The sequence below is a fragment of the Vanacampus margaritifer genome, chromosome 15 (assembly GCF_051991255.1).
Source record: "Vanacampus margaritifer isolate UIUO_Vmar chromosome 15, RoL_Vmar_1.0, whole genome shotgun sequence".
In the NCBI taxonomy this organism is placed as follows: domain Eukaryota; kingdom Metazoa; phylum Chordata; class Actinopteri; order Syngnathiformes; family Syngnathidae; genus Vanacampus; species Vanacampus margaritifer.
The window spans coordinates 7,235,365-7,258,126 of NC_135446.1; the positions used below are offsets into that span (position 1 = coordinate 7,235,365).

The 22,762-nt window shown below is 39.9% G+C and overlaps 1 protein-coding gene across 1 annotated transcript in view; it reads right to left on the reverse strand.

Moving 5' to 3' along the window:
- Window positions 1–22,762, reverse strand: part of cacna2d1a (calcium channel, voltage-dependent, alpha 2/delta subunit 1a) — a 62,345-nt gene that overhangs the window by 11,496 nt on the left and 28,087 nt on the right. The window contains exons 7-31 of the mRNA XM_077544265.1: window positions 22,030–22,161; window positions 21,659–21,728; window positions 21,529–21,579; window positions 20,144–20,243; window positions 18,749–18,907; window positions 17,201–17,305; window positions 17,054–17,132; window positions 16,941–16,990; window positions 16,772–16,861; window positions 15,405–15,467; window positions 14,285–14,368; window positions 13,250–13,324; window positions 13,075–13,146; window positions 12,940–13,011; window positions 12,809–12,870; window positions 12,589–12,665; window positions 6,714–6,774; window positions 6,509–6,615; window positions 2,970–3,054; window positions 2,838–2,900; window positions 2,171–2,283; window positions 2,015–2,086; window positions 1,650–1,717; window positions 1,552–1,590; window positions 1,391–1,462 (exon numbers count right to left, since the gene is read on the reverse strand). Of these exons, the coding sequence (XP_077400391.1) occupies window positions 1,391–1,462; window positions 1,552–1,590; window positions 1,650–1,717; window positions 2,015–2,086; window positions 2,171–2,283; window positions 2,838–2,900; window positions 2,970–3,054; window positions 6,509–6,615; window positions 6,714–6,774; window positions 12,589–12,665; window positions 12,809–12,870; window positions 12,940–13,011; window positions 13,075–13,146; window positions 13,250–13,324; window positions 14,285–14,368; window positions 15,405–15,467; window positions 16,772–16,861; window positions 16,941–16,990; window positions 17,054–17,132; window positions 17,201–17,305; window positions 18,749–18,907; window positions 20,144–20,243; window positions 21,529–21,579; window positions 21,659–21,728; window positions 22,030–22,161 (2,021 nt within the window). The remainder of the gene's footprint in view (window positions 1–1,390; window positions 1,463–1,551; window positions 1,591–1,649; window positions 1,718–2,014; window positions 2,087–2,170; window positions 2,284–2,837; window positions 2,901–2,969; window positions 3,055–6,508; window positions 6,616–6,713; window positions 6,775–12,588; window positions 12,666–12,808; window positions 12,871–12,939; window positions 13,012–13,074; window positions 13,147–13,249; window positions 13,325–14,284; window positions 14,369–15,404; window positions 15,468–16,771; window positions 16,862–16,940; window positions 16,991–17,053; window positions 17,133–17,200; window positions 17,306–18,748; window positions 18,908–20,143; window positions 20,244–21,528; window positions 21,580–21,658; window positions 21,729–22,029; window positions 22,162–22,762) is intronic.

Here is a 22,762-nt window from a genome sequence, read left to right on the forward strand (position 1 = left end):
TTTTTTTCCGGGGAATAAATAGCAAGTAGCAGACTGTACACACTCCTCCGATGAATATGCATTGGACTCGGGGCACTCTTCGTCGTCCGATTGAACGTCCGCCTGAGCGTGCTCGGTTGTGCTCCGCGTTTTCCGATGTCAGCATCGCTAGCCCGTGAACCTTTATAATGTCGTCATAGCCGCCGCGTCAGCGCTTCCAACTTCGCCGTCAACCTCGGAGACACCATCATCATCATCGATGATGATCATTATCATCATCAATGTGCTCTTTAGCGTTGAAAATTCCCAACTATGAGCTGCTTGCAACCGGTTGCCATTGTCCGCTTCCTCCTCCATCTAGCTCCGCCTAACGTATTCTACTTCCGTGTCAATGCTTACAACCACGGAGTCACCATCATCATCATCATCGATGATGATCATCGTCGTCATCAATGTGCTCTTTATCGTTGGTCGATGCTTTTCATCTTTGAAAAAAACGTCTCGACCGTGAGCTGCTTGCAAGCGGTCGCCATTATGGCTTCTTCAGCCATTGTCCCCTCAACACTCTAGCCCCGCCTCACGTCTTCTGCTGACGCCTACCCAATCTTGTCAAAAGAGAGTCATCGTTGCCCTCTAGGGGCCAAAAATAGTCATTAGGCTCACTAGACCTGCTTGAAACTTTCAACACAGCTGGGGAAGGCTTTACTCCACCCGTTTCAAAAAAATAAAAAACAAAAATTGGATGACGTCTTTTAACGTCATTGGCGGCCCTCCGTAGGTTTTTACTTGACGTCTTTTTACGTCAGTGGCAGTGAAAGAGTTAACATGCGATTAATTAATTATGACCATGCCAAATTTTTGCAGTAATAATTGTAATAATAATGCATATATTTGTGGTGACTGGGGTCAAGTTGTATTTTACAATTTAAAAAATATGCAGAATTTCACAAGTTACTTCATGTTAAAAATTAGATAGCTCTTAATATAAAAAGAAAAATACACCGAGCAGTCACCAGCGTCTTACAAATGCAATTATTATCTAGTGGCAGAAAAATGACCTCAACAATATATCAATATCACACTCGTTTTTTTTTGTTTGTTTTTTACCGTATAGTACATCTTTTTAATTTTAACTCAATTTATGAATTATTATGAAATTACTGTATCAGTCACTAAAAGATGCAGCCACATTTCTATTAGTTTAAAATGTTTCCACTTTTCAACGAGTATGAAGACACAGAAAAAAAATATTGTACATTTTATTGTACATTTAGAACAGAGATCAAATTTCCAAGTAACTGTGAGTTAACCATTGAACTCATGTGATTAATTATGATTAAATTTTTTAATTGCTTGACACCCCTAGTAGAAAGACAAGCAACTTTTTCGACATGCTAAAGCAATAGCAGACCTGATCGACGTATTCCTCCCGATTGGACATGACCAGGAAGCCGCCGTCGTCCAGGATGACGCAGTCGACGTGCTGGAATCACACGGAGATGGCGGGACACAAAACTTAAAGAAGCCACGATGGTCAAAAAAAACATCAAAAGAACTGAAATCAAATCTCACCTTATCATTCCGTTTGCAGCCGCAGATCTCATCTGTGCACTGTCACAGAAAAAGACAGACTCACATTTTGCCGACTTTACGGCGCAGATGTAACTCACGTTGGTCCTCAGCGTGGTGTTGATGAAGCTCGCCATCCAGGCGCTGACGTCCAACTTGACGCCGACCACTGGGGATCAAAACAACAGCCAGACACCCTCCATCATGTCGGACCCTGGCGTCAACTTTACTCCCTGAACCGGGGAGAGCGGGAACGCGGAAAACTTGGCCGAGGATCACAGAGGGAGCGGACAGGTTGATGTGTGGTTTGTGTGCGCGTGTCACAGGAAGTAGACAAAGTGTGTGACGGGCGTCTGTGTCAAGCAGCAGGTGACAAGTCGGCTTGAAAATAAGCCTCTCAAGTGTGAGTGTGTTGACACAGAACCTGACAAATTGCCATTTTACTTTATTTTTAGCATGTTCTTACCCGCCGGCTTGAGGAGCTTATTGTCGATCTTGAGGTTGACGGCTTTGCTCACAAGGATCGAGTCGTCGCTCACTGCCAGTGGGGACGAAAAGGCGCATAAGTGTAGGACAATTCATTAGGTACACCTGGCTGTGTTTACAGTCGGTGCGTACTCACTGTTGTCTTTGAGGTACGGCGTTGGTGTAAAGATGTAAATATCGTTGTCCAAACTTCGCTTGTAGAAGCTCGATTCGTACGTCTCCGCCTCCTCCCTCCAGTTCAGGCCCGCGCTGTAGTGTGCGTGAATCGACAAATCTCACCTCAATCAAGTCATTCATTTCTCTGGTCGGAGCTAAAGGTTACCCACGTTTCCAATTAAATCCCCAAACATATTTTTTGACTCCCTTCTCTTTGGGCATACCCCAGGGATCTGTTTTCGAGCCACTCATTGAGCACCATCGCTGATGCAATTACGGGACAAAAGTAAGCATTTCCGCAGACCGGATTCTCTCAATTTGTTTTGGATTCAAAGGGTCGCCCTTGGGGACGCGCATTGGAAGAAACAAGTCAAGGTCAAAAACTGCATGCGAGTGGAAAATGGAGGAGGACAGCAGGGATCTACATCCAATCTGATCGCGGAAAGTCAGGAGATAAGCGATGTAAGGGCCAGCAAACTGGGGATTCACTGACTCCAAGACGTGGATGATGGACAATTGATGGGATAAATGTTGGAAAAAGTCGTTATCCACCACCTACATCTATTGACGTATGTTATGTAGGATGGTCGAGTGTTTATCTGTCAATATTTTCCCAAGCTTTGCACCCTAAATCAAACTTCTACTACCTTTTTGGGTAGACTCGGGTAATCCCCCCATCGGTGGCAATAAATCTTGCGGTGACTTCGGGCCTACAAAACACAAAGTTACGCACGTTTTGCCGCGATGAAATGACAGTATGATTCTTTTTGTGCACTCACTGCAACTTATTCTCCTTCCAGATCTTGATGAGATCTGAAGTGATGCCAGCGTCCAGGAGCAATCGGTTCACCAGCTCCACGTTACCTAAAGAGTAAAAACAGCATCAGCCACATCTGCCCGAGCCATTTGCGCCTGTCTGCTGACAGATCCAAAATTTGTCAAACGTAATTGTTCATCTTTGTGGGGACGGTGGGGCAAAATGTTGTAGTTTTGGTTTTGGGAAGCTAATGGGCCGGAACGTAACAGCTATCTGCAGGAATGTGTTAAATAAATGCATGCCGTATACCGATAGCCAACATGGAATGAAATATGATGTGAGGGGAGAAAAAAGATGGAAAAGCAATAAAATAAAGCCAGAAAGAAAAATAAACGCGGGTATATGTGATATGAGAAGGGACAGGGAAAAAGCTGGGACTCATTTTTTATATTTACACAGTGCACTTCTGATTAGCAGATGACTTAATCGATGGAATGAGCCAAAAACAGTGATAGGGTTTACATCTTGTGGATGTAAAAAGTTCCGGGTTGTTAAACATCAACAAATAAAGGCGCTGTGGAGTAATCATTTCACAAAAGGTCTGTTAAAAGCGGATAGCGGTGAAACATGTCGCCACGAAAGCCGGCGAGGAGGCTGCCAAGCTGCGGGCGGCCGCTCGCTCCGGCTAACAAATTATTTGCCAGGACCTCCGACAAGACCGCATGACAAACATAACAGGCGATAAAGGCTGCGCTTTCCAATTCGCTTTGAAGCCTCCGCTCCAGTCCGTTAACATGCTCAATCGTACACCGCCGCCGCCACCTCTTGCGAGCCTTCGAAAACGCAGCACACACATCAGAGAACAGCTGCTCGAACACTTGATTCCGAAGTCCTCCGCCACCCCTTCGCCCGCGGTGGTTTTCATTACGGGGCCTTTATTGAAGGCAGCCCAGGAATTCCTAATGTACTCTGACTTTTTCGCCACTGCGGTGGCTTAACCAGGCAGAGCGGGTGCCCCCACCCCTGCACACCCCACATACCCCCCTGTTAAACTCGCAGCTAATAACGGTGAAAGTAATCACTTAATGGAGTGAGAGGTTTTATTGGCGGCGTGTTTGGAGGGCCGAGCTGCGACGACGTCGACAAACAAGGCGACGCGGACGCCAGCGCTCATTAATGCGTTGGTCAGATGTCCCGCTGGCCCCTGATTGGGCTTTTACGGCCGAGGCTCGTGCTCTCGGCCTGACGCGTTCTGCTCTTTGTCACAAAACACACGATAATTGGAGCGCGTCGGCCGGCCGGAGAGGTGGAGCGCGCGTGTGTGCGCCTCACATCTAAGCCGACGTGCTTCACACATGTGCGCTCAGGCGTGTGATGGTTGGACTTTTGGAGTTAGGATCAAATGGGCAACATGAGGGAGGTGGTGCTGCTGGTGGTTCCACTTTACAAAAGCTTTGCTTGGTCATGCACAGCCAACCATACAGCCAGACCACTGGACTATGAGGGGTGGGGTGGGGGGTCATGAAGGCTCAAGGGATGGGCCCTCGCCATGCTTCAACCAGATGTCTCACCTGGACACATTGGGAAGTCAAACGACACTATAAGTGAGTGGGCAAAAATCTTGGTGTTGGAGCCAAATGTTATCACAATTTAATAGGAGTCATATCATATTTGATGTAAATCACATCACATCGTGTCGTAGTTAGAGTGAATTACGCTCTAAAAAGAGAATTCTTGGACCAATTTAAGGTTACAAATTGAATTGTTGACCAATTTAATACAATTGCTTCAATTGGTAAAACACGATTGAATTAAATTAATCCAAAGTGAAAACATTGATTTTGGATTAATTTTGGATTAATTTAATCCAAAATGAATTTTGGATTAATTTAATATATTCACTTTCAATTAATTTTGGAATAATTTAATACATTCACTTTGGATTAATTTTGGATTAATTTAATTCAAGATGAATTTTGGATTAATTTAATTCAAGATAAATTTGGGATTAATTTAGTATATTCACTTTGGATTAATTTAGGATTAATTGAATTCAAGTGAATATTATTCAATTGTGTGTTACCAATTGAAGCCATCTTATTAAATTGGTCAAAAATTCAATTTGTAATCCTAAATTGGTTCAACAATTCTCTTTTTAGAGTATTTATCACATCATAACTGTAGTAAATTACAATGCATTTTAATTGGAGGATTAATGACTCCAATAGGCTGACTTGAACAAATATTCTGAATGTCATTTGCAAACATTTATTAAATGCTTTACTTTAATGCATGTAGTAATCTTTATTGCTCAAACACAACCTGTGCTACCTTTAACCAGCCGCTGTCAGCTAAAGGATCATCTGCAATCAAAATGAATATTTTTTGTGATTAATTAATTAGTAAACGCTTTAACATTGACAGCACTAGTCATAACGTAATTAGAATAAATGCTATTGTTAACTCATTCACTACCAGCCATTTTCACTGAAGCAATCCCCTTCACTCCCTGCTGTTTTACTAGATTTTGACTGATTCTGCAAGGCCCACAGAATATTGTGTTTTATTGCTTTAAAAACATGGAACCTACCAAAATAAAGATTGGAGTCTCTTCTTCCATCAGGAAAAAAAGTATATTTCTATCGTTTCCGATTTGCAGCAATTAGCATTAGAATATAGCTAAATTTAATCATTATTCACAAATCTGTATCGTACTGTGGGTAAATCAGCTTGTTTTCAACATGGCCCTGGTTGATCTCTTCTACTCTGCTGCCACCTGCTGGCCGTTTGTGCAATAACTACCATTGCTTCAACCGTTTTGTGCGATTGAGAGGCTGCATCAAAGCCTTCTGCATGCTCTAGCATGAAACATAAAAAAACGTATAAATACGTCTTTGGGACACTTGAACATTTGAAATAGAACATATTTCTATGTTTTTGGGAGCAAATGAGTTAATGGAGGAAAGCATGGATCACAATTGGAGTAAATATATTATCATGTTGTAATTACAGTAAATTATATTGCACCATTAATGGATTAAATGGTATCATAATTTCAGCAAATTGCATCATAGCTGGAATAAATGGTATTCTAATTGAAGTACATCACACTGTATTATAATTACGGTCAAAGGAGAAAATTATATTGTGCTGTAATTGGAGTAAATAGTATCGTAATTTCATAATGCTATGAAAAGTGGAGGTCAGTTGATCTTAAAGTAAATCCTATTGTAACAACTTGAGTAAATTGAATTGTATGATTATTGGAGTGAAATTTTACTTATTGAATTAAATCATAATTGGAGTGAAATGTATCCTTTCACATCAGAGTAGCGCTAAAAAAATTAAAAAAAATAAAATAAAAATCCCACAAACAAATGAGGGCCAAAGGGGACCAACTCTGTGCGTCCCAATACTTTTGCCCATCCAGCATACTTTTGCAACAGCCCGCGGTGGGAACAGAGCGGAATCAGCACATTTTGCGCTTATTTTTCTCTGGCCACCGGGGACACGACGTTATTGATGGCGCACGTCAGCGCGCGGCCAAGTGTCGGCACTCACACATCGGATTGTTTGGCGTCTTGGTGTCGATGTAGATGTTGAACTCCATGAGGAACTCCGTGTTGCTTTTGTCCTTGTCGGGCGGCTTCAGGTCCTTGCAGTACATCCTGCGAATCACCGGCGAGGTCATTAAGCAGACGGGAACCCGAGACGGTGGAGAAATAAATGTCATGTCAATTAAAAAATGAAACGCGCTCCGTCTTACCTTGGCGCGATGAATGTGTAGCCGTATTCGTCAAACTTGTCCGCCAGCAGGCTCTCGGAAACTGGTGAAAGGTGGGAAATATTACAAAGGAGGCAGAATTTTGGAACAAGTGCTGCTGCCCTTTTGCACGCTCAGCAGAAATATGTTAATAATAGATGCCCATTCAAATGCATTTAACCAGGTAAAAAAAAAAAGACAAATTAGGGATGCAATTTCGGGAGGAATTGAGTATGAATGCTGAAGAGCTGATGCGCATTCACTGAATTGTTGATGTGAGGCCATTTGGAGACTGTTGTTCATAGCTCAATATATGTAGAAATGGAATGGCTTCTTCAATCAGTCCAGAAATGTGGAAGGAGGAGGTCAAAATGTGAAATGTGGTCATATCACTCAATTCCATAAATTCCCAAGATGTCCTGAAGGAGATACATTTTTGGGTCAAGAAATGTGGAATGAGAAAGTAAAAATCTCAAATCTTGTTGAAAATTGTGAATTTTACCATGAAAAAAATGTGGAAGGAGGATGTAAATATAAAAACACTCTCTTCATTTGGAAATGTCATAAATGTTGCCAAGATACACTAGATGAATTGAAAATTCCAAAGTCGCATTGATTTGAACTGTTGTAGAAATTTTCGTGTAAAAATTGTGAAACAATCGGCCCCGATTTCCTTAGTTTTGGGGGATCGATGATCGGCCGATCCCTTAAATATAAACCGATCTTTTCCACCGATCTCATCTCCCTCCTCAGAGGTGAAAAAGTCAACCAATGTCCTCTTCTGCTGAGATGACTAATAGGCTTTTCATTTTTAATTTGCAGTTAAAACACCCCGTTTGTATTATTTCACAGATATTGTTCAATGTTTTCTAATAAAATAAGATTGGAACTCGAAAGGTGTAGGCTGCTTCTTCTTTTCTTGGAATGTGGAAAATACTGTCCTTGTCTGAATTTGGAATAGGAAAGACCTAATTCACAATATTTTGTATTTATTTTTTGTTTTTGGGGCTTTGAATTGTGGAAAAAGGCCACATTTTTGGAATGTGTTCAGTTTCACGCTCAATGTCCAGAACAGTGTAAATATTTTAAAGTTTGAATCGGTTGAGAAATGTGAAAGGGCAAACGTGGCTCTTCATCATTCACACAATGATGTATGGACATAAATGAACAATAGTCATAAATAAATGAATAAAGACAATGTACTTGCCATCTTTCCCTGAAGTGGAAGTGAAGAGAACCCAGGGGGAAGAGAAAAGGAAATGGGTGAAACCACAGCGGGGTCAAAGGTCCCACAATATTTTATTCACAGAGCCAGTCCTGAATAGAAATATTGTAAAGGCGTAAAAAAAAAAAAAAAAAACAAGGTTGGGGAGTTCTGTAAGGATTTTGCGGCGAGCGCAACGCTGAATCAAGCGCATGTGGCGTTCTCATGACAACAGCGGCCAATCTTTTGCCCTCGCTGGTCATCGGCGAGTAATTGCAACCATGTGCTTTTGCTTTCGGGGGCCGTCCACGCTCAATCGTCCCGTCGCCACCATGGATTGATGACGAGTGACGACAGAATAAATTTGTCCGACGGCGGCGATCTTCACGTCTACCGCGGATGTAGATAGAGGCATGAGTTGAATTAGGTTGCGGGCGAAGCCACTTATTTGCCCTTGAAGGTTCGTTTGTAGCATTCTTTCACGACATGCAAGATGAAATAAGAACGAGAAGTTCTGGGGGATGGCTTATAATGCATTAGCGGTTGAGCTAGGCCCCTAATTTGCTCTTGAACATTCATTATTAGCATTTTGGGCGCTTTGTGGGATCACTTTTGATGTTCATGGATTGTTGCACTACATACAGAAACCCCCCCCCCCCAAAAAAATAAAAAAAAATAAAAAATTGGGACAACACTTTTAATCAAATTTAGCGCTTGGGCTAGGCCCCTAAATTGCTCTTAAAACTTCTTCTTCCCTTGAACATTTTTTTGGGGGGTTAGAATTTTGGACCCTTTGTGACACCTCTTTAGGAAAGGCCTGTTTTATATGTTCCAGACTTAATTTATGGCTGGTGAGTCAGATTTGCGCATTTATGAGCCAAACATGTAAATAATAATATTGGCTTTTGATCAAGAGAAAAATTGGTAATCCATTTTGAAGAGACGCTTGGCACTTGACTGTATTTGTTTAAAATGGCAAGTCTGCCTTAGTGAGGCAAAAAAAAAAAAATGGTTGCCTCATAGCCTTAAAGTTTTATATGATCAGCAAATGTAACAAATATTAAATGCATTCGTCTGACTATGGAAGATTAGCATTCTTATTAAAAGTGTCTGAAAATATTACAATATATATCGGAGACGTGACGAAAGATCGAAACAGGCACTCGACAATCGCCTCTTCTGTTGCAGTACCGCCATTTGACCAAAAGATGGCGCTTTTTGTGAGGGATCGCACAAGTTGAGGTGAGGTTTGCTGCTTGAACAGGAAACACTCAAATTCCTCCATTTTGAAGATTAAGAAATTAACAGCTGAGATAGGCACTACTATTGCCTTTTTTCCTTAGCATTTTAGATGCTTTGTCTTGTAACATTTTCATGTCTCCATAAAAAAAATACATTTAAGATAATTACAGGTGACTGAAGGAGAAAGTTTCTCCTCTACGGCTTCACCTTTGACTAACGCAAACATCCTGTTCTCCCGTGCCACTTCTCGCGCCAAAACCACATCAGAGGGTCAGCGGAACAGGTGGTGTGGGGGCGTTTAAAGACACGCACGCACGCACTCTGTGTGGGCAGCGCTCGCATGTGACGCCAAGCAGACCCTAGCCTCGCTACACACTCTTGTTATTAATCACCGGAAAAAGTGGTGAAATATTTTTTTGAATTTTTTTTTAAAGAAATGGGACGGAGGACAGGAGGAGAATACTTGCCCAGAAATGCTGCAGGCATCCCGACACACCACAGGGTCAGGAGATGAGAAGCAGGTCAGGAAAAGGAGAGTGCGAAGGGCAGAACAACAAGGGTTACACAATATTTTATTCAAAATGAATAAGAATATTGGAGACACAAGTGGAAAAAACCTGAATCCAACTTTCATTTACAGAAACGTGCTATTCGTGTGTGTGACTGCTAAGGCTGTTTGAAAGCTAAAAACTTGAAAATTTAATGAATTGATGGAGTTTAACCGCCTTAAAATATTGTATAAAGCCCATCATGAAATTTTACCAGTCAATATACAAACCAAATTTATAAAAAGGGAAAGTGAATACAAATTAAGAGGAAGAGATATTTTTTCCAAACCTAAATATAGAACAAAACAAAAAGAAAGATGTATTTCTACTCAAGGTGTCAGTCTGTGGAACAATCTGCATTGTAAAAAAAAACAAAAAACTTCAGTCTATTTGTATTTTTGAAAAATGTATAAAAGCGCAATTACTGCAAAAATATACAGTATATAGCACAAGCACACGCAGTTGAATTATTTTGAACTATTTTGTAGTGTTGTTACACTGAAAGCATTTTGACCGCTCGCTGTCATTCATTCTGTGTGTTTTTTTTTGTGTGTTGTGATTTTTTTGTGTTGATCAGGGGCAGACAAAACAAGCTTTACTTCTTTCTGTCCCTTTTCATTTCTTTTACTTTACTTTGAATTTGAATATTGCTTTATATTGTCTTTTTTTTTCTTTTCTTTTACAAATGAATGAAATAAATAAAGGATTGATTTACTAGAAGCAAAATGCTAGTTCACCAATGTTTGTAATTTATAGATAGCTGTGAATTTATTCGTATATATATATTTATTTTATTAACTTATTTTTTTTTTAATTCAATAAAAGAAATAGCGCTGTAATGCTGTCCTTATAATTACATAAAGCAGAGGTGGGCAATCTCGGTCCTCGAGGGCCGGAGTCCTGCAGGCTTTGGAGTTTTCTCACTTCCAACACAAGCTGATTGCAATCAACAGGATCGTTATCAGATACACATAATGGACATACATGGAGATGGTCAAAACTCAGGAAGCCACAGTAATGTTAGTCTTTCTTCGCTGAGGATAAAGAATATAGGCCTTAGAGCAGGGATCATCAGGGAAGTCTGGTCCTCAAGGACCCCTATCCGGCATGTTTTAGATGTTTCTAGTCCAGCACATCTTGCAAAACTAAAAGAACACTAGCACAGAGATGGGGAATAAAAAAATTTGAATGTGAAAAGAGCCAGATGCAGGACGCCGGCCCTCGAGCAGCGGAGTTAGCGACTCCTGCCTTTGAGTATGTTTGTTTGTTACGACTACATTAATAATAAACAGCTTGAAGCCTCTTTTATGTATGAATTGTTCACTCTCTGCCAAACTGCTCCTTGTTGAATGAAGAATTGAATTGATTTGTGTGACGCTACGGCCTGAATGCAGCTTTAGCAAACCGTAGAATTTCCGACGCCCCCTTTCCTCCCTCCAAACACATTCCTGCGCTGACGCCGAAAGTGCCAATAAGCAGATTTAGACGAAGCAAATAAGTGATGAAAGGGGAGGAGATGGAATGCTGCCGCCTTGAGAGGGATTATCAGTGTCGAAGCAGTTTAACAGCCTGCTGCCAGTTGATTTTGGCAACAATCTGACGGGAATTGGAGGAAAATCCAATGCGATAAAAACAAGATTGCGTTCCAAAATAATAAAAAGTAAGATGTGGAAGTACATCAGTCAAGCCCTTCTGTTTTGGCTGATTGTTGTGCTAAGAAGGTGCAAATAAGGGCTGAACCATTTTGACAAATCATCTCATTTTTCCTCACAACTGTGATTGCGATTTATTTTTTCAACGTCCTCTTGCGCTAAAATAAAGGTAAACGAACCATGAATTAATATGAAAGATAGTTTCTTTATATACTTGTTTTAGAGATGACTAAAGACATTATCTTGCTGTCTTTTTAAGCATTTCACTACGACAAACATAAATCAGATTACGTAAACATAAATCAGATTACAACAAATCTCTGGTTATATCATGTCAACTTTTCACATTTGATGAAACAATGGCATGCAAACATGTGGACTGAACTTCTCCTGACACTAAAGACTATATTCTTGCCGATTATCGGCACCGATATTTGGTATTTTGACTAATATCGGTATTGGCCTTTTTCAAAAATCTGATGGCTGCTAAAAGCTCAATTTAAAACTGTGTTAGCCTCAGGTAAATTTTTATTTAAATTTTCAAATTACTTTATAAAATACGCTGCTGACACTGGGAACTCTGCACCCGTTTTTGCTTGGATTTAAAGCAGCGATCGATGTGGAAGTTTCACATTTAAGTTATGTTGACATTTTGGAAAAAGTTATTTAGTGTAAAAATATTACAAATTTTCACCTAACTTTTAAGATATACTGCTGACCTTGGGAGTTCTTTTAACTTTTTGTTAGAATTTTAGAAAAAAATTTTTTTAAATAATTTTGATGCCAATGTTTTTTCTCTTTTACTGAAAATAAATATCGGCTTCAAATATTGGTTATTGGCCTCCTTGACGACGAATAATCTGTATCGCATTGGCCCTGAAAAAAACCCATATCGCTCTGTCTTTACTACATACTACTACACTGCTATGATGATTTGAATTCAGGCCTTGTGCAAATAAACACTAAAAGTGTCTTTTTGTGTAACACCACACAACTTGTGCGTGATTTTCACTGCGCGTAAAAAAAAGAGACACCCACACCACAAGTTTGCACGTGCTGCCAGCAGCTAAACAAGAGGCGGCATTTCTACAGCGTGTGTGTAAGTGATGGATAGCGAGCATAACGACTGCGCCGCCTTACATGGCGAGCGGTAACGTCAGCGCTTTTTCTGTCGTTAACGCGCCGCCCGCCACTGCGTGTGCAATCTCTGCAGTGGAAAATAGGAGACTTACATTTTGCTTGGGTGATGGTGTCACCGATGGTGGCACGGATGTAATACGAGCTGTAGTCGGGCAGCACCAAGGCCAGACTGACACACAACAAAACCTCATGTTAAAAATATCACTTTTAACTTCAGCTTCGGTGTAGTTTTTCCAAAATTGCAAATGGTGACAATTTCTTGTGTTTTATGCATCAAACAAAAGCCGGTCTTTACTTCTGCTGTGTTGTTACCTGTAGTCCGTGCCCTTCACTGGCGCAAAGGTGTATGTCCTCCGGCCCATGTCAATGTAGCGCTATGAGGGCAACACAAGTTGAAAGATTTGGCAAAGCATCGCGATGCAATTTATGATGAAGAAAATGACCTCATCTTGTGATTTAACCAGAGTTGATATGGGGTAAGTCCCTGGCAGGCCGTCAATCATCTTCTGTCTGATCTGCAAATGGAAAATGTGCATTGAAAACCTCGAAGAATGACAGATGCGCGTGTTATGCGATACCTCCACTTTGAAATCATTCTCCAGCTCGGCATCCAAAAAGTCCAACGTCACAGGCTCGAGGAACTCGGCCGTCTACGCAGAGCAGAAAAAAAAGAAAACGATAACGTTGTTGTTTGTCTAAAGACATTTTTTTTTTAAGACAAACTATGGCACAAGAAAGCAGAAGATGTCGTACCGGCGGCTGGAGGTTGGGGTGGAGCAGCACGTATCCGTTGGGGTCGATGGCAAAGTAGTAGCCGTTTGGTCCAAACTGCATGAAAAAAAACCCACTTTTAATTCATTTACACTCACAAGACACTTCATTAGGGACACCCCAGTGGGAGCCAGCCACAATTATAAAGCATTTGACACCCCCAGAATGGTTTGAAATGGGTGGGTAAAGTCCTCAAATCACCTCAATGTAGCGTCAACAATCAAGCAACTCACTTTCGTAGTAAGGATGCTAATCATTATAATGTGAGTGTGTTTAGATTAAAAAGTGGTTTGTTGAACATGTGTTGGGTTAAATTTGTGTTAACATGAAACAGCGGCTTTGACTTGTGTGGTGCGGGATAGATAGCATCAAGCGATGGCTCAAGCTAGCAACGTCACAGTGTACTTCTTTTGCTTGCACAAAAGGGGAGTCAGGGCCTTCAGAATGTGATGTCTACCATCTAGTGGTTAGCAGCAGTATTACAACTCCAAATTCCAAACAATAGAGCACACATAATAGTTTCAATTTAAGTGAAACACTGGCTGTGGGTTCCCCATCCCTAGTTTAGATGAAGCTCCTCAAATTACTTCAACAAAGTTCCTTGGCACAAAGATGGCAGCAAAGAGTGACTTGGCTGGCTACAAAATGGCGCTTAAGTAATATTTTTTTGGCTTTGGCCTGAAATAATAACAATTTTGAAAAGATATCAAATCTGAATATGCGGTGATTTAGTATACTAAATGGATGTCAATCCAAAGCAAGCATTGTTGTGGTGATTTGAGGAATAACAGACAGCCAACGCTGGACTGTGACAGACACAGTGGAGGCGCTGCAGGCATATTTGAATTAGAAAAGGCAATTGTATATCTTTATCATTTTTTTTATTATTACTACAATCATTATTTTATTATTTGCTGGGTATTATGCGCAATCTTTTTTATGCACAGCCTTTCCTTACAGCTGTGGTTGTTTGCATTGGATCTCACAAGTGTGTATATAAAGTTTTGACCGTCTTACAGTAAAACGCGGCGTGAGCCTCTTGATGTCCTCCAGGGAGACGTCGATGGCCATGACGCCCAAGATGAGCTGGTTCTGAGATTTCTGTTCAAAAGAAATTCAAAACACAAAATCAACAAGTCAGACCCACAATGCACCGCAGGAGGGGCTGATTCCGACGCTCCTCCGAGTCCTCCTTTCGAGGAAATGAGCTGCAATCGAAATCTGGAAAGTTTCATTCCCAAAAGCCTAACGTGCCGCCATGAGTCAGCGCCGAGGTATTTGCAGCCAAGCGGCAGCGGAAAGCAACCCGGCGCGTAAACTCATCTTGACCCACTTTAGTCGCGCCGTCATTTGTCTCTCGGCGAGCCGCGGGTTTGATCCCCTCGTCTTGCGCTGCTGACCTTGCTAGCGGGAGAACGCGCGGGGGAGACGTGAGGAAACGTCAAGGACAAGTAAAAAACATCCCCCCGGAGTCCGAGTATCGCATGTAGTGGATGTCATGAAAATGACGCTTGACGGACGCCGAATGCTTGATTAGAAGCATTTTGACGAAAAGCGTTTTTTTCTTGGCAACACACAAGTCATGTCATGTCTCAGAATTTACTGAGAAAATATATATATTGTTCCTGTTCTAAATATGGCTCTTATAGAATATTATGCTTGTCTCTCAGCATTAAACAGAATACTAAATACATTGAGAACACAAAAAAAACACCATTAAGGTGAATACTTGTCTCTCAGCATTCATAGAATATATATGTTCTTATTATTATTACCTAAAAAAGATTTTGAGGAAAGTTTTGTCTTTCAGCATTTAAATAAAAATACAGTAATTGAAATTTGCATGAATACTTGTCTCTCATGCACACTGATAACAAAACCTGATTTATAAGACTAGTGCAATGTCTTTGCAGTATTCAAAAAAATGAAGTAGAGTGTGAGCGCTTTTACTTAGTGTGTACTTTTTAAAATCTGACATACAGGCAGTGTGAATGCTCATCTCTCAGCATTTATACACTCATTAAAAGAACCCAAAAATGCAGGACACTAGTTGATGTGTTCTCAAGAAGCAATACAACTATTCATACAATGAACGCGGATGCTTGTCTCTCAGCATCGCAATAAGAAAACCTCGTACCTTGGATCCTGTGTTGGTCTTGTTGAAAACAGGCAGGGTTCCAGTGATGACGAGTCCCAGTTCCTGTTGAACACGTACACGTTACACAACACAAATACACAAAAAACACAAACGGTTCTCAGCATGTTGAGTGTTACGGTGAGAGAAAAAAAGGAGCTGCTTGTCGCGGTAACGAAGCCCAGAGGCATTTTGTGTCGGCGTTATCAGTCCAAAGGGATGAGGCGTCCATCTTCTTTGCCGCGTTCTTATCGGCGCTGTCGCTTTAACCGTGCAAAACGCAGCGGCGTGAAAAATGTTTTGAATGCAGCAAACTAAAAAGTTCATCCATCAATCAGGTTGTGCGGCCAATTAGCGGCGGGTTGAGAGCGAGTTGAGCCAGATAACAAACTGCAAATATTTGCAGTCATATAAATGGACATTTTGTTTTGCTCTCCAAAATGGTGCCGCCCTGTGTAATCCCCACATCTGTCTTCTGTCTCATACGTTACGATTTCAAGCATTTAGGGTCAATCTGGAACACAAACGTGGGCAAAAAGATACAACTAGTAGCAAGTTGCGCAAACGTGATGCTTTGTTTCTATTAGTCCATCACACGTTTACCTAAAATCTTAGCGCTGAAATAAATTATGACATTTGAAGAAAAAAATTAATCATGAAATACGGACAGAAAAAAATGTTAAATAAACTTAGCAAAACACTGAAGGAAATAAAATAGAACAATAATACATATTAAACAAAAATAAGTGTAAGTAAATAAAAAATAAATAAAAGTAAGTTAAATCAAATGAAATTTAATAAAAATTTAGATAATATAAAATTTTACCAAATCAAATAAAAATATAATGAAATAAAAATAATGCAGAAATACACAACTGAACTAAGGAGCGTACATTTAAATAAAATTAAAATAAATAAAATAAAACAATGAAATAAAATAAAATGCACTACCATTGAACAAAAGTACTGTCATAAAAAATAAATAAAAGGAAAACAAATGAAAAAACAAAATTAAAAGTACATTACAATTGAACCTGTAAAAATGTGTAATAAAAAAACTAAAGTAAAAAATGCACAAAAAAATGAACTATCAAATAAAATGAAATAAAAACACTGAATGGACCTGGCCAACCATAAAACAGTAACGTATGTGAAAACGATATACCACCAATAAGTGTTTTCGACAAAAAAAAATTCTCTCCAAATATTTCAATAGAAAAAAAATATTGAATGAAAAAAAAAAATCTGTTAATCAGTGAATCCGCAGGTTGTGAGCCCTGAGCATACAAGGGGTCCAATGTATTACAGGAAATGTATTATTATTATCTGATTTGATCATGAGCCAGTTAGTTTAACACGGCAGATGTTACCAATGCATCCTGGTACACGTTGGTCCACTGGACCTGCTTGGCCTTGCTGCCCCCTTTGACCATGGACCTGCCCAAAACATCCAGGTACTCCTACAAATAAAGAAATAAATGTATAGAACTACGTGGTATGCAGAAAGGGGCCCCGTTTACAAGACGTGTCTTTCTTTACCTGAGTGTTCAACCTGATGGCACCAATGGACGGAATCTCATAGTAGTAACCTGAGAACAAATCAGCATAATTATGACCCAATTTTGGTCAAAATTCCCACGATGTAATAATACCTTTGTTAGCGCACGCCATCCACTGAATGGGCCCTTTGTCGTAGTTGTGTTGACCCACTGAGAATGTGAAGATGCGCACCTGTGTGGAGACAAATGTCAACATTGGCATGAAAGAATTTTCAAAAGTGGATTGTTGTGGTCACTCACCTCTTGTTTGGGGTTGTAGGTCTTGAAAATCTCCTCGGCGCGCTCCTCGCCTCCGTCGGTGAAGAGCATGATGATCTTGTTGCAGTGGGCCCGGGACACGTTCATCTGCAAGAAATCAAAACTTGTGCATGTACAAGTGTTGGCCACCAGAGGGAGACACACACTCACCTATGCAACTTCGCAACGTTTAATGGAGGATCATCACCCATTCAAAAATGGATCAAACAAAAATGTCAGTAAGAGTCATTAGTGATATTTTAAATATGATCTCGATAATGAACAGTACATTAAACAAGCATTTAAAAAGTAAAAATAAAATGGACTATTCCAATTTTTTTTTTAAATGAATGAAATAAAAATCAAATATCTGTAAATTAAAATTTTATTAAATTACTAAATAAAATGTAATACTAAAATTAAAATCAACGTATCAAATTAGATTGCAAGTTAACTTCAGCTAAAATAAAAATATATATAAATAAATGTACTAAATTAATTATTAAAAGTACTAAATTAAAATATAATTGCATTATTAAAATATATTACAATAAAACATATATATTTTTGAAATGTACCACTTAAATAAAAATAGGTTAAGCGGTTCGTAGAACAAATAATGAATATGAAATATGGAAATGTTATATATTTTATATATTTATATTTTAAAATTGTGTATGTAATGTAATGTACAATCAGTGGTACTTTAAGTAAAATGAAAATAAATACATACAGGAAATCTGCAAAATTAAAATTCAATGTATTGCAATTAAAAATTTAATAAAAAAAATACTTTTAATATAATGTAATACATGGCAGCACGGTGGCTGACTGGTTAGCACGTCCGCCTCCCAGTGCAGAGGACGTGAGATCGAGTCCGGGCTTCGGCCTTCCTGGGTGGAGTTTGCATGTTCTCCCCGTGCTTGCGTGGGTTTTCACCGGGTACTCTGGTTTCCTCCCACATTCCAAAAACATGCATGGCAGGTTAATTGAACACTCCAAATTGTCCCTAGGTGTGAATGTGAGTGTGGTTGTTCGTCTCTGTGTGCCCTGCGATTGGCTGGCAACCAGTTCAGGGTGTACCCCGCCTACTGCCCGAAGCCAGCTGGGATAGGCTCTAGCACCCCCGTGACCCTTGTGAGGAAAAAGCGGCCAAGAAAATGGATGGATGGATGGATAATGTAATACATTAAAATGAAAATTTAAAACCCAATTTTTTTTAAAAAAAAATAAGACAAATCTAATATACTTAATTTAAAAAAAAACATAAAATCTATTGAACTTTTTAAAAAAAACAATTAAAAAAACAAAAACATTCTAAATAAAAATAAATGATATAAAAGAAAAATTCACGATACTAACCCCAAAAAATTATCCTAAATAAAAATAAAAATATTTTGCTCAGACTAAAATGGACTAAATTGTAACATCAAATTGAATCCAAAATACCCATTGAACATGGAAAATCCATGTTAACCCTCATCCAAACCCCTTGTAATTTGCTGCTGTGCTTGTGGTGAATGTTCAACAAGCCATTTGCGTGCCGCCCACCTGTGCGAGCTGCTTGAAGGCTAGCTCGAAGCCGCGCTTGTAGTTGGTGGTTCCCTTGGCACTGATGCCCTGCACGGCGTCCTTGAGGATGCGCTTGTTGCGCACGTTAGCCTGCACCAGGTTCTCGAAGCAAGCGGCATGTGTGGCCTTGTCGTTGAACTGCCGTCGGGGGGGAGACAGGGAGAAGGAAGGTGGGATGGCGAAGGGACGCGGAGGAGACGCGCGGGCGGGCCGGCACATATTTGTTGCGCAAATATGTGGCGGGGCTCCATCATGCACAATTAAGTCAAACATCTCCAGTCGGAGCATATTTATGACAGATCGGCTCTGCGTTTGTCATTAAATAAGGTGGTGAGGTGAAGGTTTACAGACCCAAGGAGGCTAGAGGAGCACAAGGAAGGAGAGTGAGGAGAAGAGGAAGGCAAAATAACACAAATATTGATTATGGAACAGTCAAGCTTAAAATTGTGGCCACTATTTTTTTTTGTTTTAATGAATTGACGTAATACCTGCCACACACACACCGACACACACAAAGGCCTATTCAATTATGAAGACTTGGAGCAGGTTTGAAAAAAAAAAAAAGCATCAATATTGCGATTGCACTGCTGACTAATTGCATTAGTTTGAAAAGCTCTTAGCTGATTTGAAGGCTACACACACACACACACACACACACAAACAAAACAAAACGCATGGCTCCATCGAGGCAGAGCGAAGGAAATTGTGATCAATGGCTGCTTTGAAGCACAAATGAAAATGCATGTCATTGGCGCTCACGCCGGGCGCAGTGACAGCGACAGGCTTTGCAGATTTATTCAATCACAGGAAATGCGTGTGCACCACTTTAAATGATGAATATTCCCAGTGTCAGTGTACGCATCCGTGCCTGATTTAGCGTGTTTCTTACTTAAACAGGCTCATCGATTTGTCAAACATGTCACGCGAACGCATACGTTGGGCCGATTAGACGCATTACATAACGTGTGCCTGGCATACACGCACACGCACAAACTGCATTCCAAAGCTACACAATCCAACTCCAAAGCACAATTGCGTGAGTTAAAGTTGCAGCTTGCAATGCTACTTTAAATTACTGACACCCACGTCACTCACCAGGCAGACTCCGCCCTTTTAAAGCCATACACACCCAAAGTCACAGACACTACAGTAGAATGTGAGGACATCAGCCCCCAGGTAAACAACAGGAGTAACTGCACAATTTCTCAAAACAAAAAGTCAATAGAATAATCGATTCTAAAACAATTCGATAGCTGGCGTGCTACTTGGCTTTGATTGTGTTATGGGTAAAATCCCCCAAATTTAAGTCCCGATGACTTTGTTTGCAAATTTGCGCACGAAGCATTCACTTGGAGGACGCTCTGCAGTACTCACATAGACGACGTTGACGTAATCGTCGTCCGCCAGCGTCTCCAGCATCTTGCTGACGGACGTTCGGATCAGCTTGAGGGTCAGGCCCGACACGCTGCCGCTTCTGCCGGGAGTTGACAGCACCAAAATTGACGATTAGCAGCGAACATTTATTCAAAATCAGTTCAGTTGGTGGTCTTGAACAATCACTAAAAGATTTTTAGGAGGTGATTTACAAAGAGTATAAGAAGGTAAAAAATAAAATAAGCAAAAAGTGTATGTATGTGTGGAGGAGAAAAATGTAAAAATCATGTTTTTTTTTAATGTTCTCAAATTATAAAAAAAACATTTTAATCTTATTCAGTAAAATTTGTTATGTGAACATAGAGGAAATACCATACAGAGGATATAAGAGGTGGATAAAATCAGTTTTATAATGTTGGTTAATTAAAGAATATATCAAAATATAAATCAAATACATAGTGTATATTGAAAAAATGTATTATTAATAATCAAGGTTTTCTACACTTTCGCCTAGGGCACCAAATCTAGCGCCGGCCCTGATACCAATTTTAGCAAAATTTCCTTAAAATTGCTTGAAATTAATGGCTATTATATTTTTTCAATTTGCTCATAAAAGTCATTTTGCATAGAGCACATAATAAAATGAATTTCAAAAAATAGATCAATAAAATGGAACAACTAATCCAGTGGCCAGTAAAAAAAAAAAAAAAAAAAAGAATAAGTCCTAATCAAAATATGTGGTTGTACAACTTATTTTTAAGGAATACAGTGCATTACAAAGAATTCAATTCACTACAATAGTGTTTCAAGTAATTTAGTAATATCTACCATGTTTATACAAATAATAATATTAATAAAATGATGCTCTTCTACCTCACCATATTTAAAAAAAATATATATATATAATTTTTTTCCCATCCCTATTTAATAATACAGCAAATACATAAAGTAAAAAAAAAAATCACGGTGTACTTAAGTCACAAAAAAATATATATTTATGTGTCAGCACAGTGAGAAACTAATGTTACTACTTTTTAATCAAATACAAAGTACTTAATTTTTTAACAATTTTATTTCATTAAAAAGTCATTTGTCATTCATACTATAGTAATAATATGTAATGTGCAGTAAAACGTGTTTGTTCTGGTGTGCAACGGCTTAAAGCCTTGGCAGAGGTCTGCACTCCAAATGCTCTCGATTGTACAAAAATAGCCTGGCATTTTACATGAGTGCATTTTTTTCAGCGTGCGTTGTAAATGGCCAAGTCGTCCTCGACTCCTGCACCGCCCGCAGGTTGATACAGGGTCAACAGCCAAAAGGTCCAGCATAAAGCATTTATTTCCAGCTGACTGTGTGTGTTGTTGAATCAGAAGCTTTTCACTCACGCGTCCACCAGGATCAGCATGTCCTTGGGCGACGCCGCCCCCTGGATGTACCTGCCGGGTAATGGCACCACAATGACGCATTTGGTTTTTGTTGTGGCGTAACAGCGCGTGTGTGTGGATGTGCACCCACCATGGCCGCCTGCGTACGTCGTAGAGGTCGATTTTATTGGCCGATTTGCTGGAGTCGATCCAGGGAGAAGCTGCGTGTTTTGACAGAAATAATTTAGTCATTTAGTTTCCAGCGCGGCCTTGAGGTGCCGTGACGCCAGTCAGTTGACGACTGTCTTGATTCTTTTGGACTTCTGAGGCCACAATTTAAAAGTTAAACACTGCGGCAAGGAGAAAAGTGTCAGCTTTTGACGCTGCAAATGAGTCAGAAAATGAGTCATTTGGTGGCAAAAGTCACAAGACGGAGGCGTTCAGATGACGCATCATAAACACAGTACCGTCTTTTAGAAGACTTTGCCGTGGTCAAGGTCGGCGAGGCGGCTTGGGGCTCACCTGGGAAGTAGCGAGCCAATCCGGTGGCGGAACCAAACACCTGCCAGAGGAGCGTGGGGTCTTCCTCTTTGTTTCTCCGGAAAACGTCCTCCAAGGCCTCTGTCCAGTTGAGCTCATTCAGAATGATGGTGGCTGGAAAACACACACACGGGCAGAAACTTCACACATGCTCAAAGGCAATTTGCTCAGTCCACTGGCACAAATTTGGTTGAGCACATTTTGAATGATGGTGATTGTGATACACACACAAACAAATACAGATGCAAATTGCCACCAGGTAAAATATATTATGTCCAGATGAGCTCTTTAACTCATTCACTGCCATTGACGGCTATAGACGTCAAAAATTCATTTGAACTATTTCTATTCGATTCAAAAAAAATTCCACTTTTGTTAACAAGAGTATGAAAACCTAGAAAAAAATGTATTGTACATTTAGAACAGATATCAAATGTGTGATTAATCGTGAGTTAACTATTGAAGTCATGCGATTAATTACAAATTAATTTTTTAATTTTTTTTGTTTTGTTTAATTACTTAATTATTTAAACTCAAGATTAATCACACATTTTATATCTGTTCTATATGTACAATAAAAAAAATTCTAGGTTTTCATACTCTTGTTAACTAAAGTAGAAAAAAATGTGAAACTAATAGAAATAGTTCAAATGAATTTTTGACGTCAAGAGCCGTCAACGGCAGTGAATGAGTTAAATAACATAAAGTTGACACG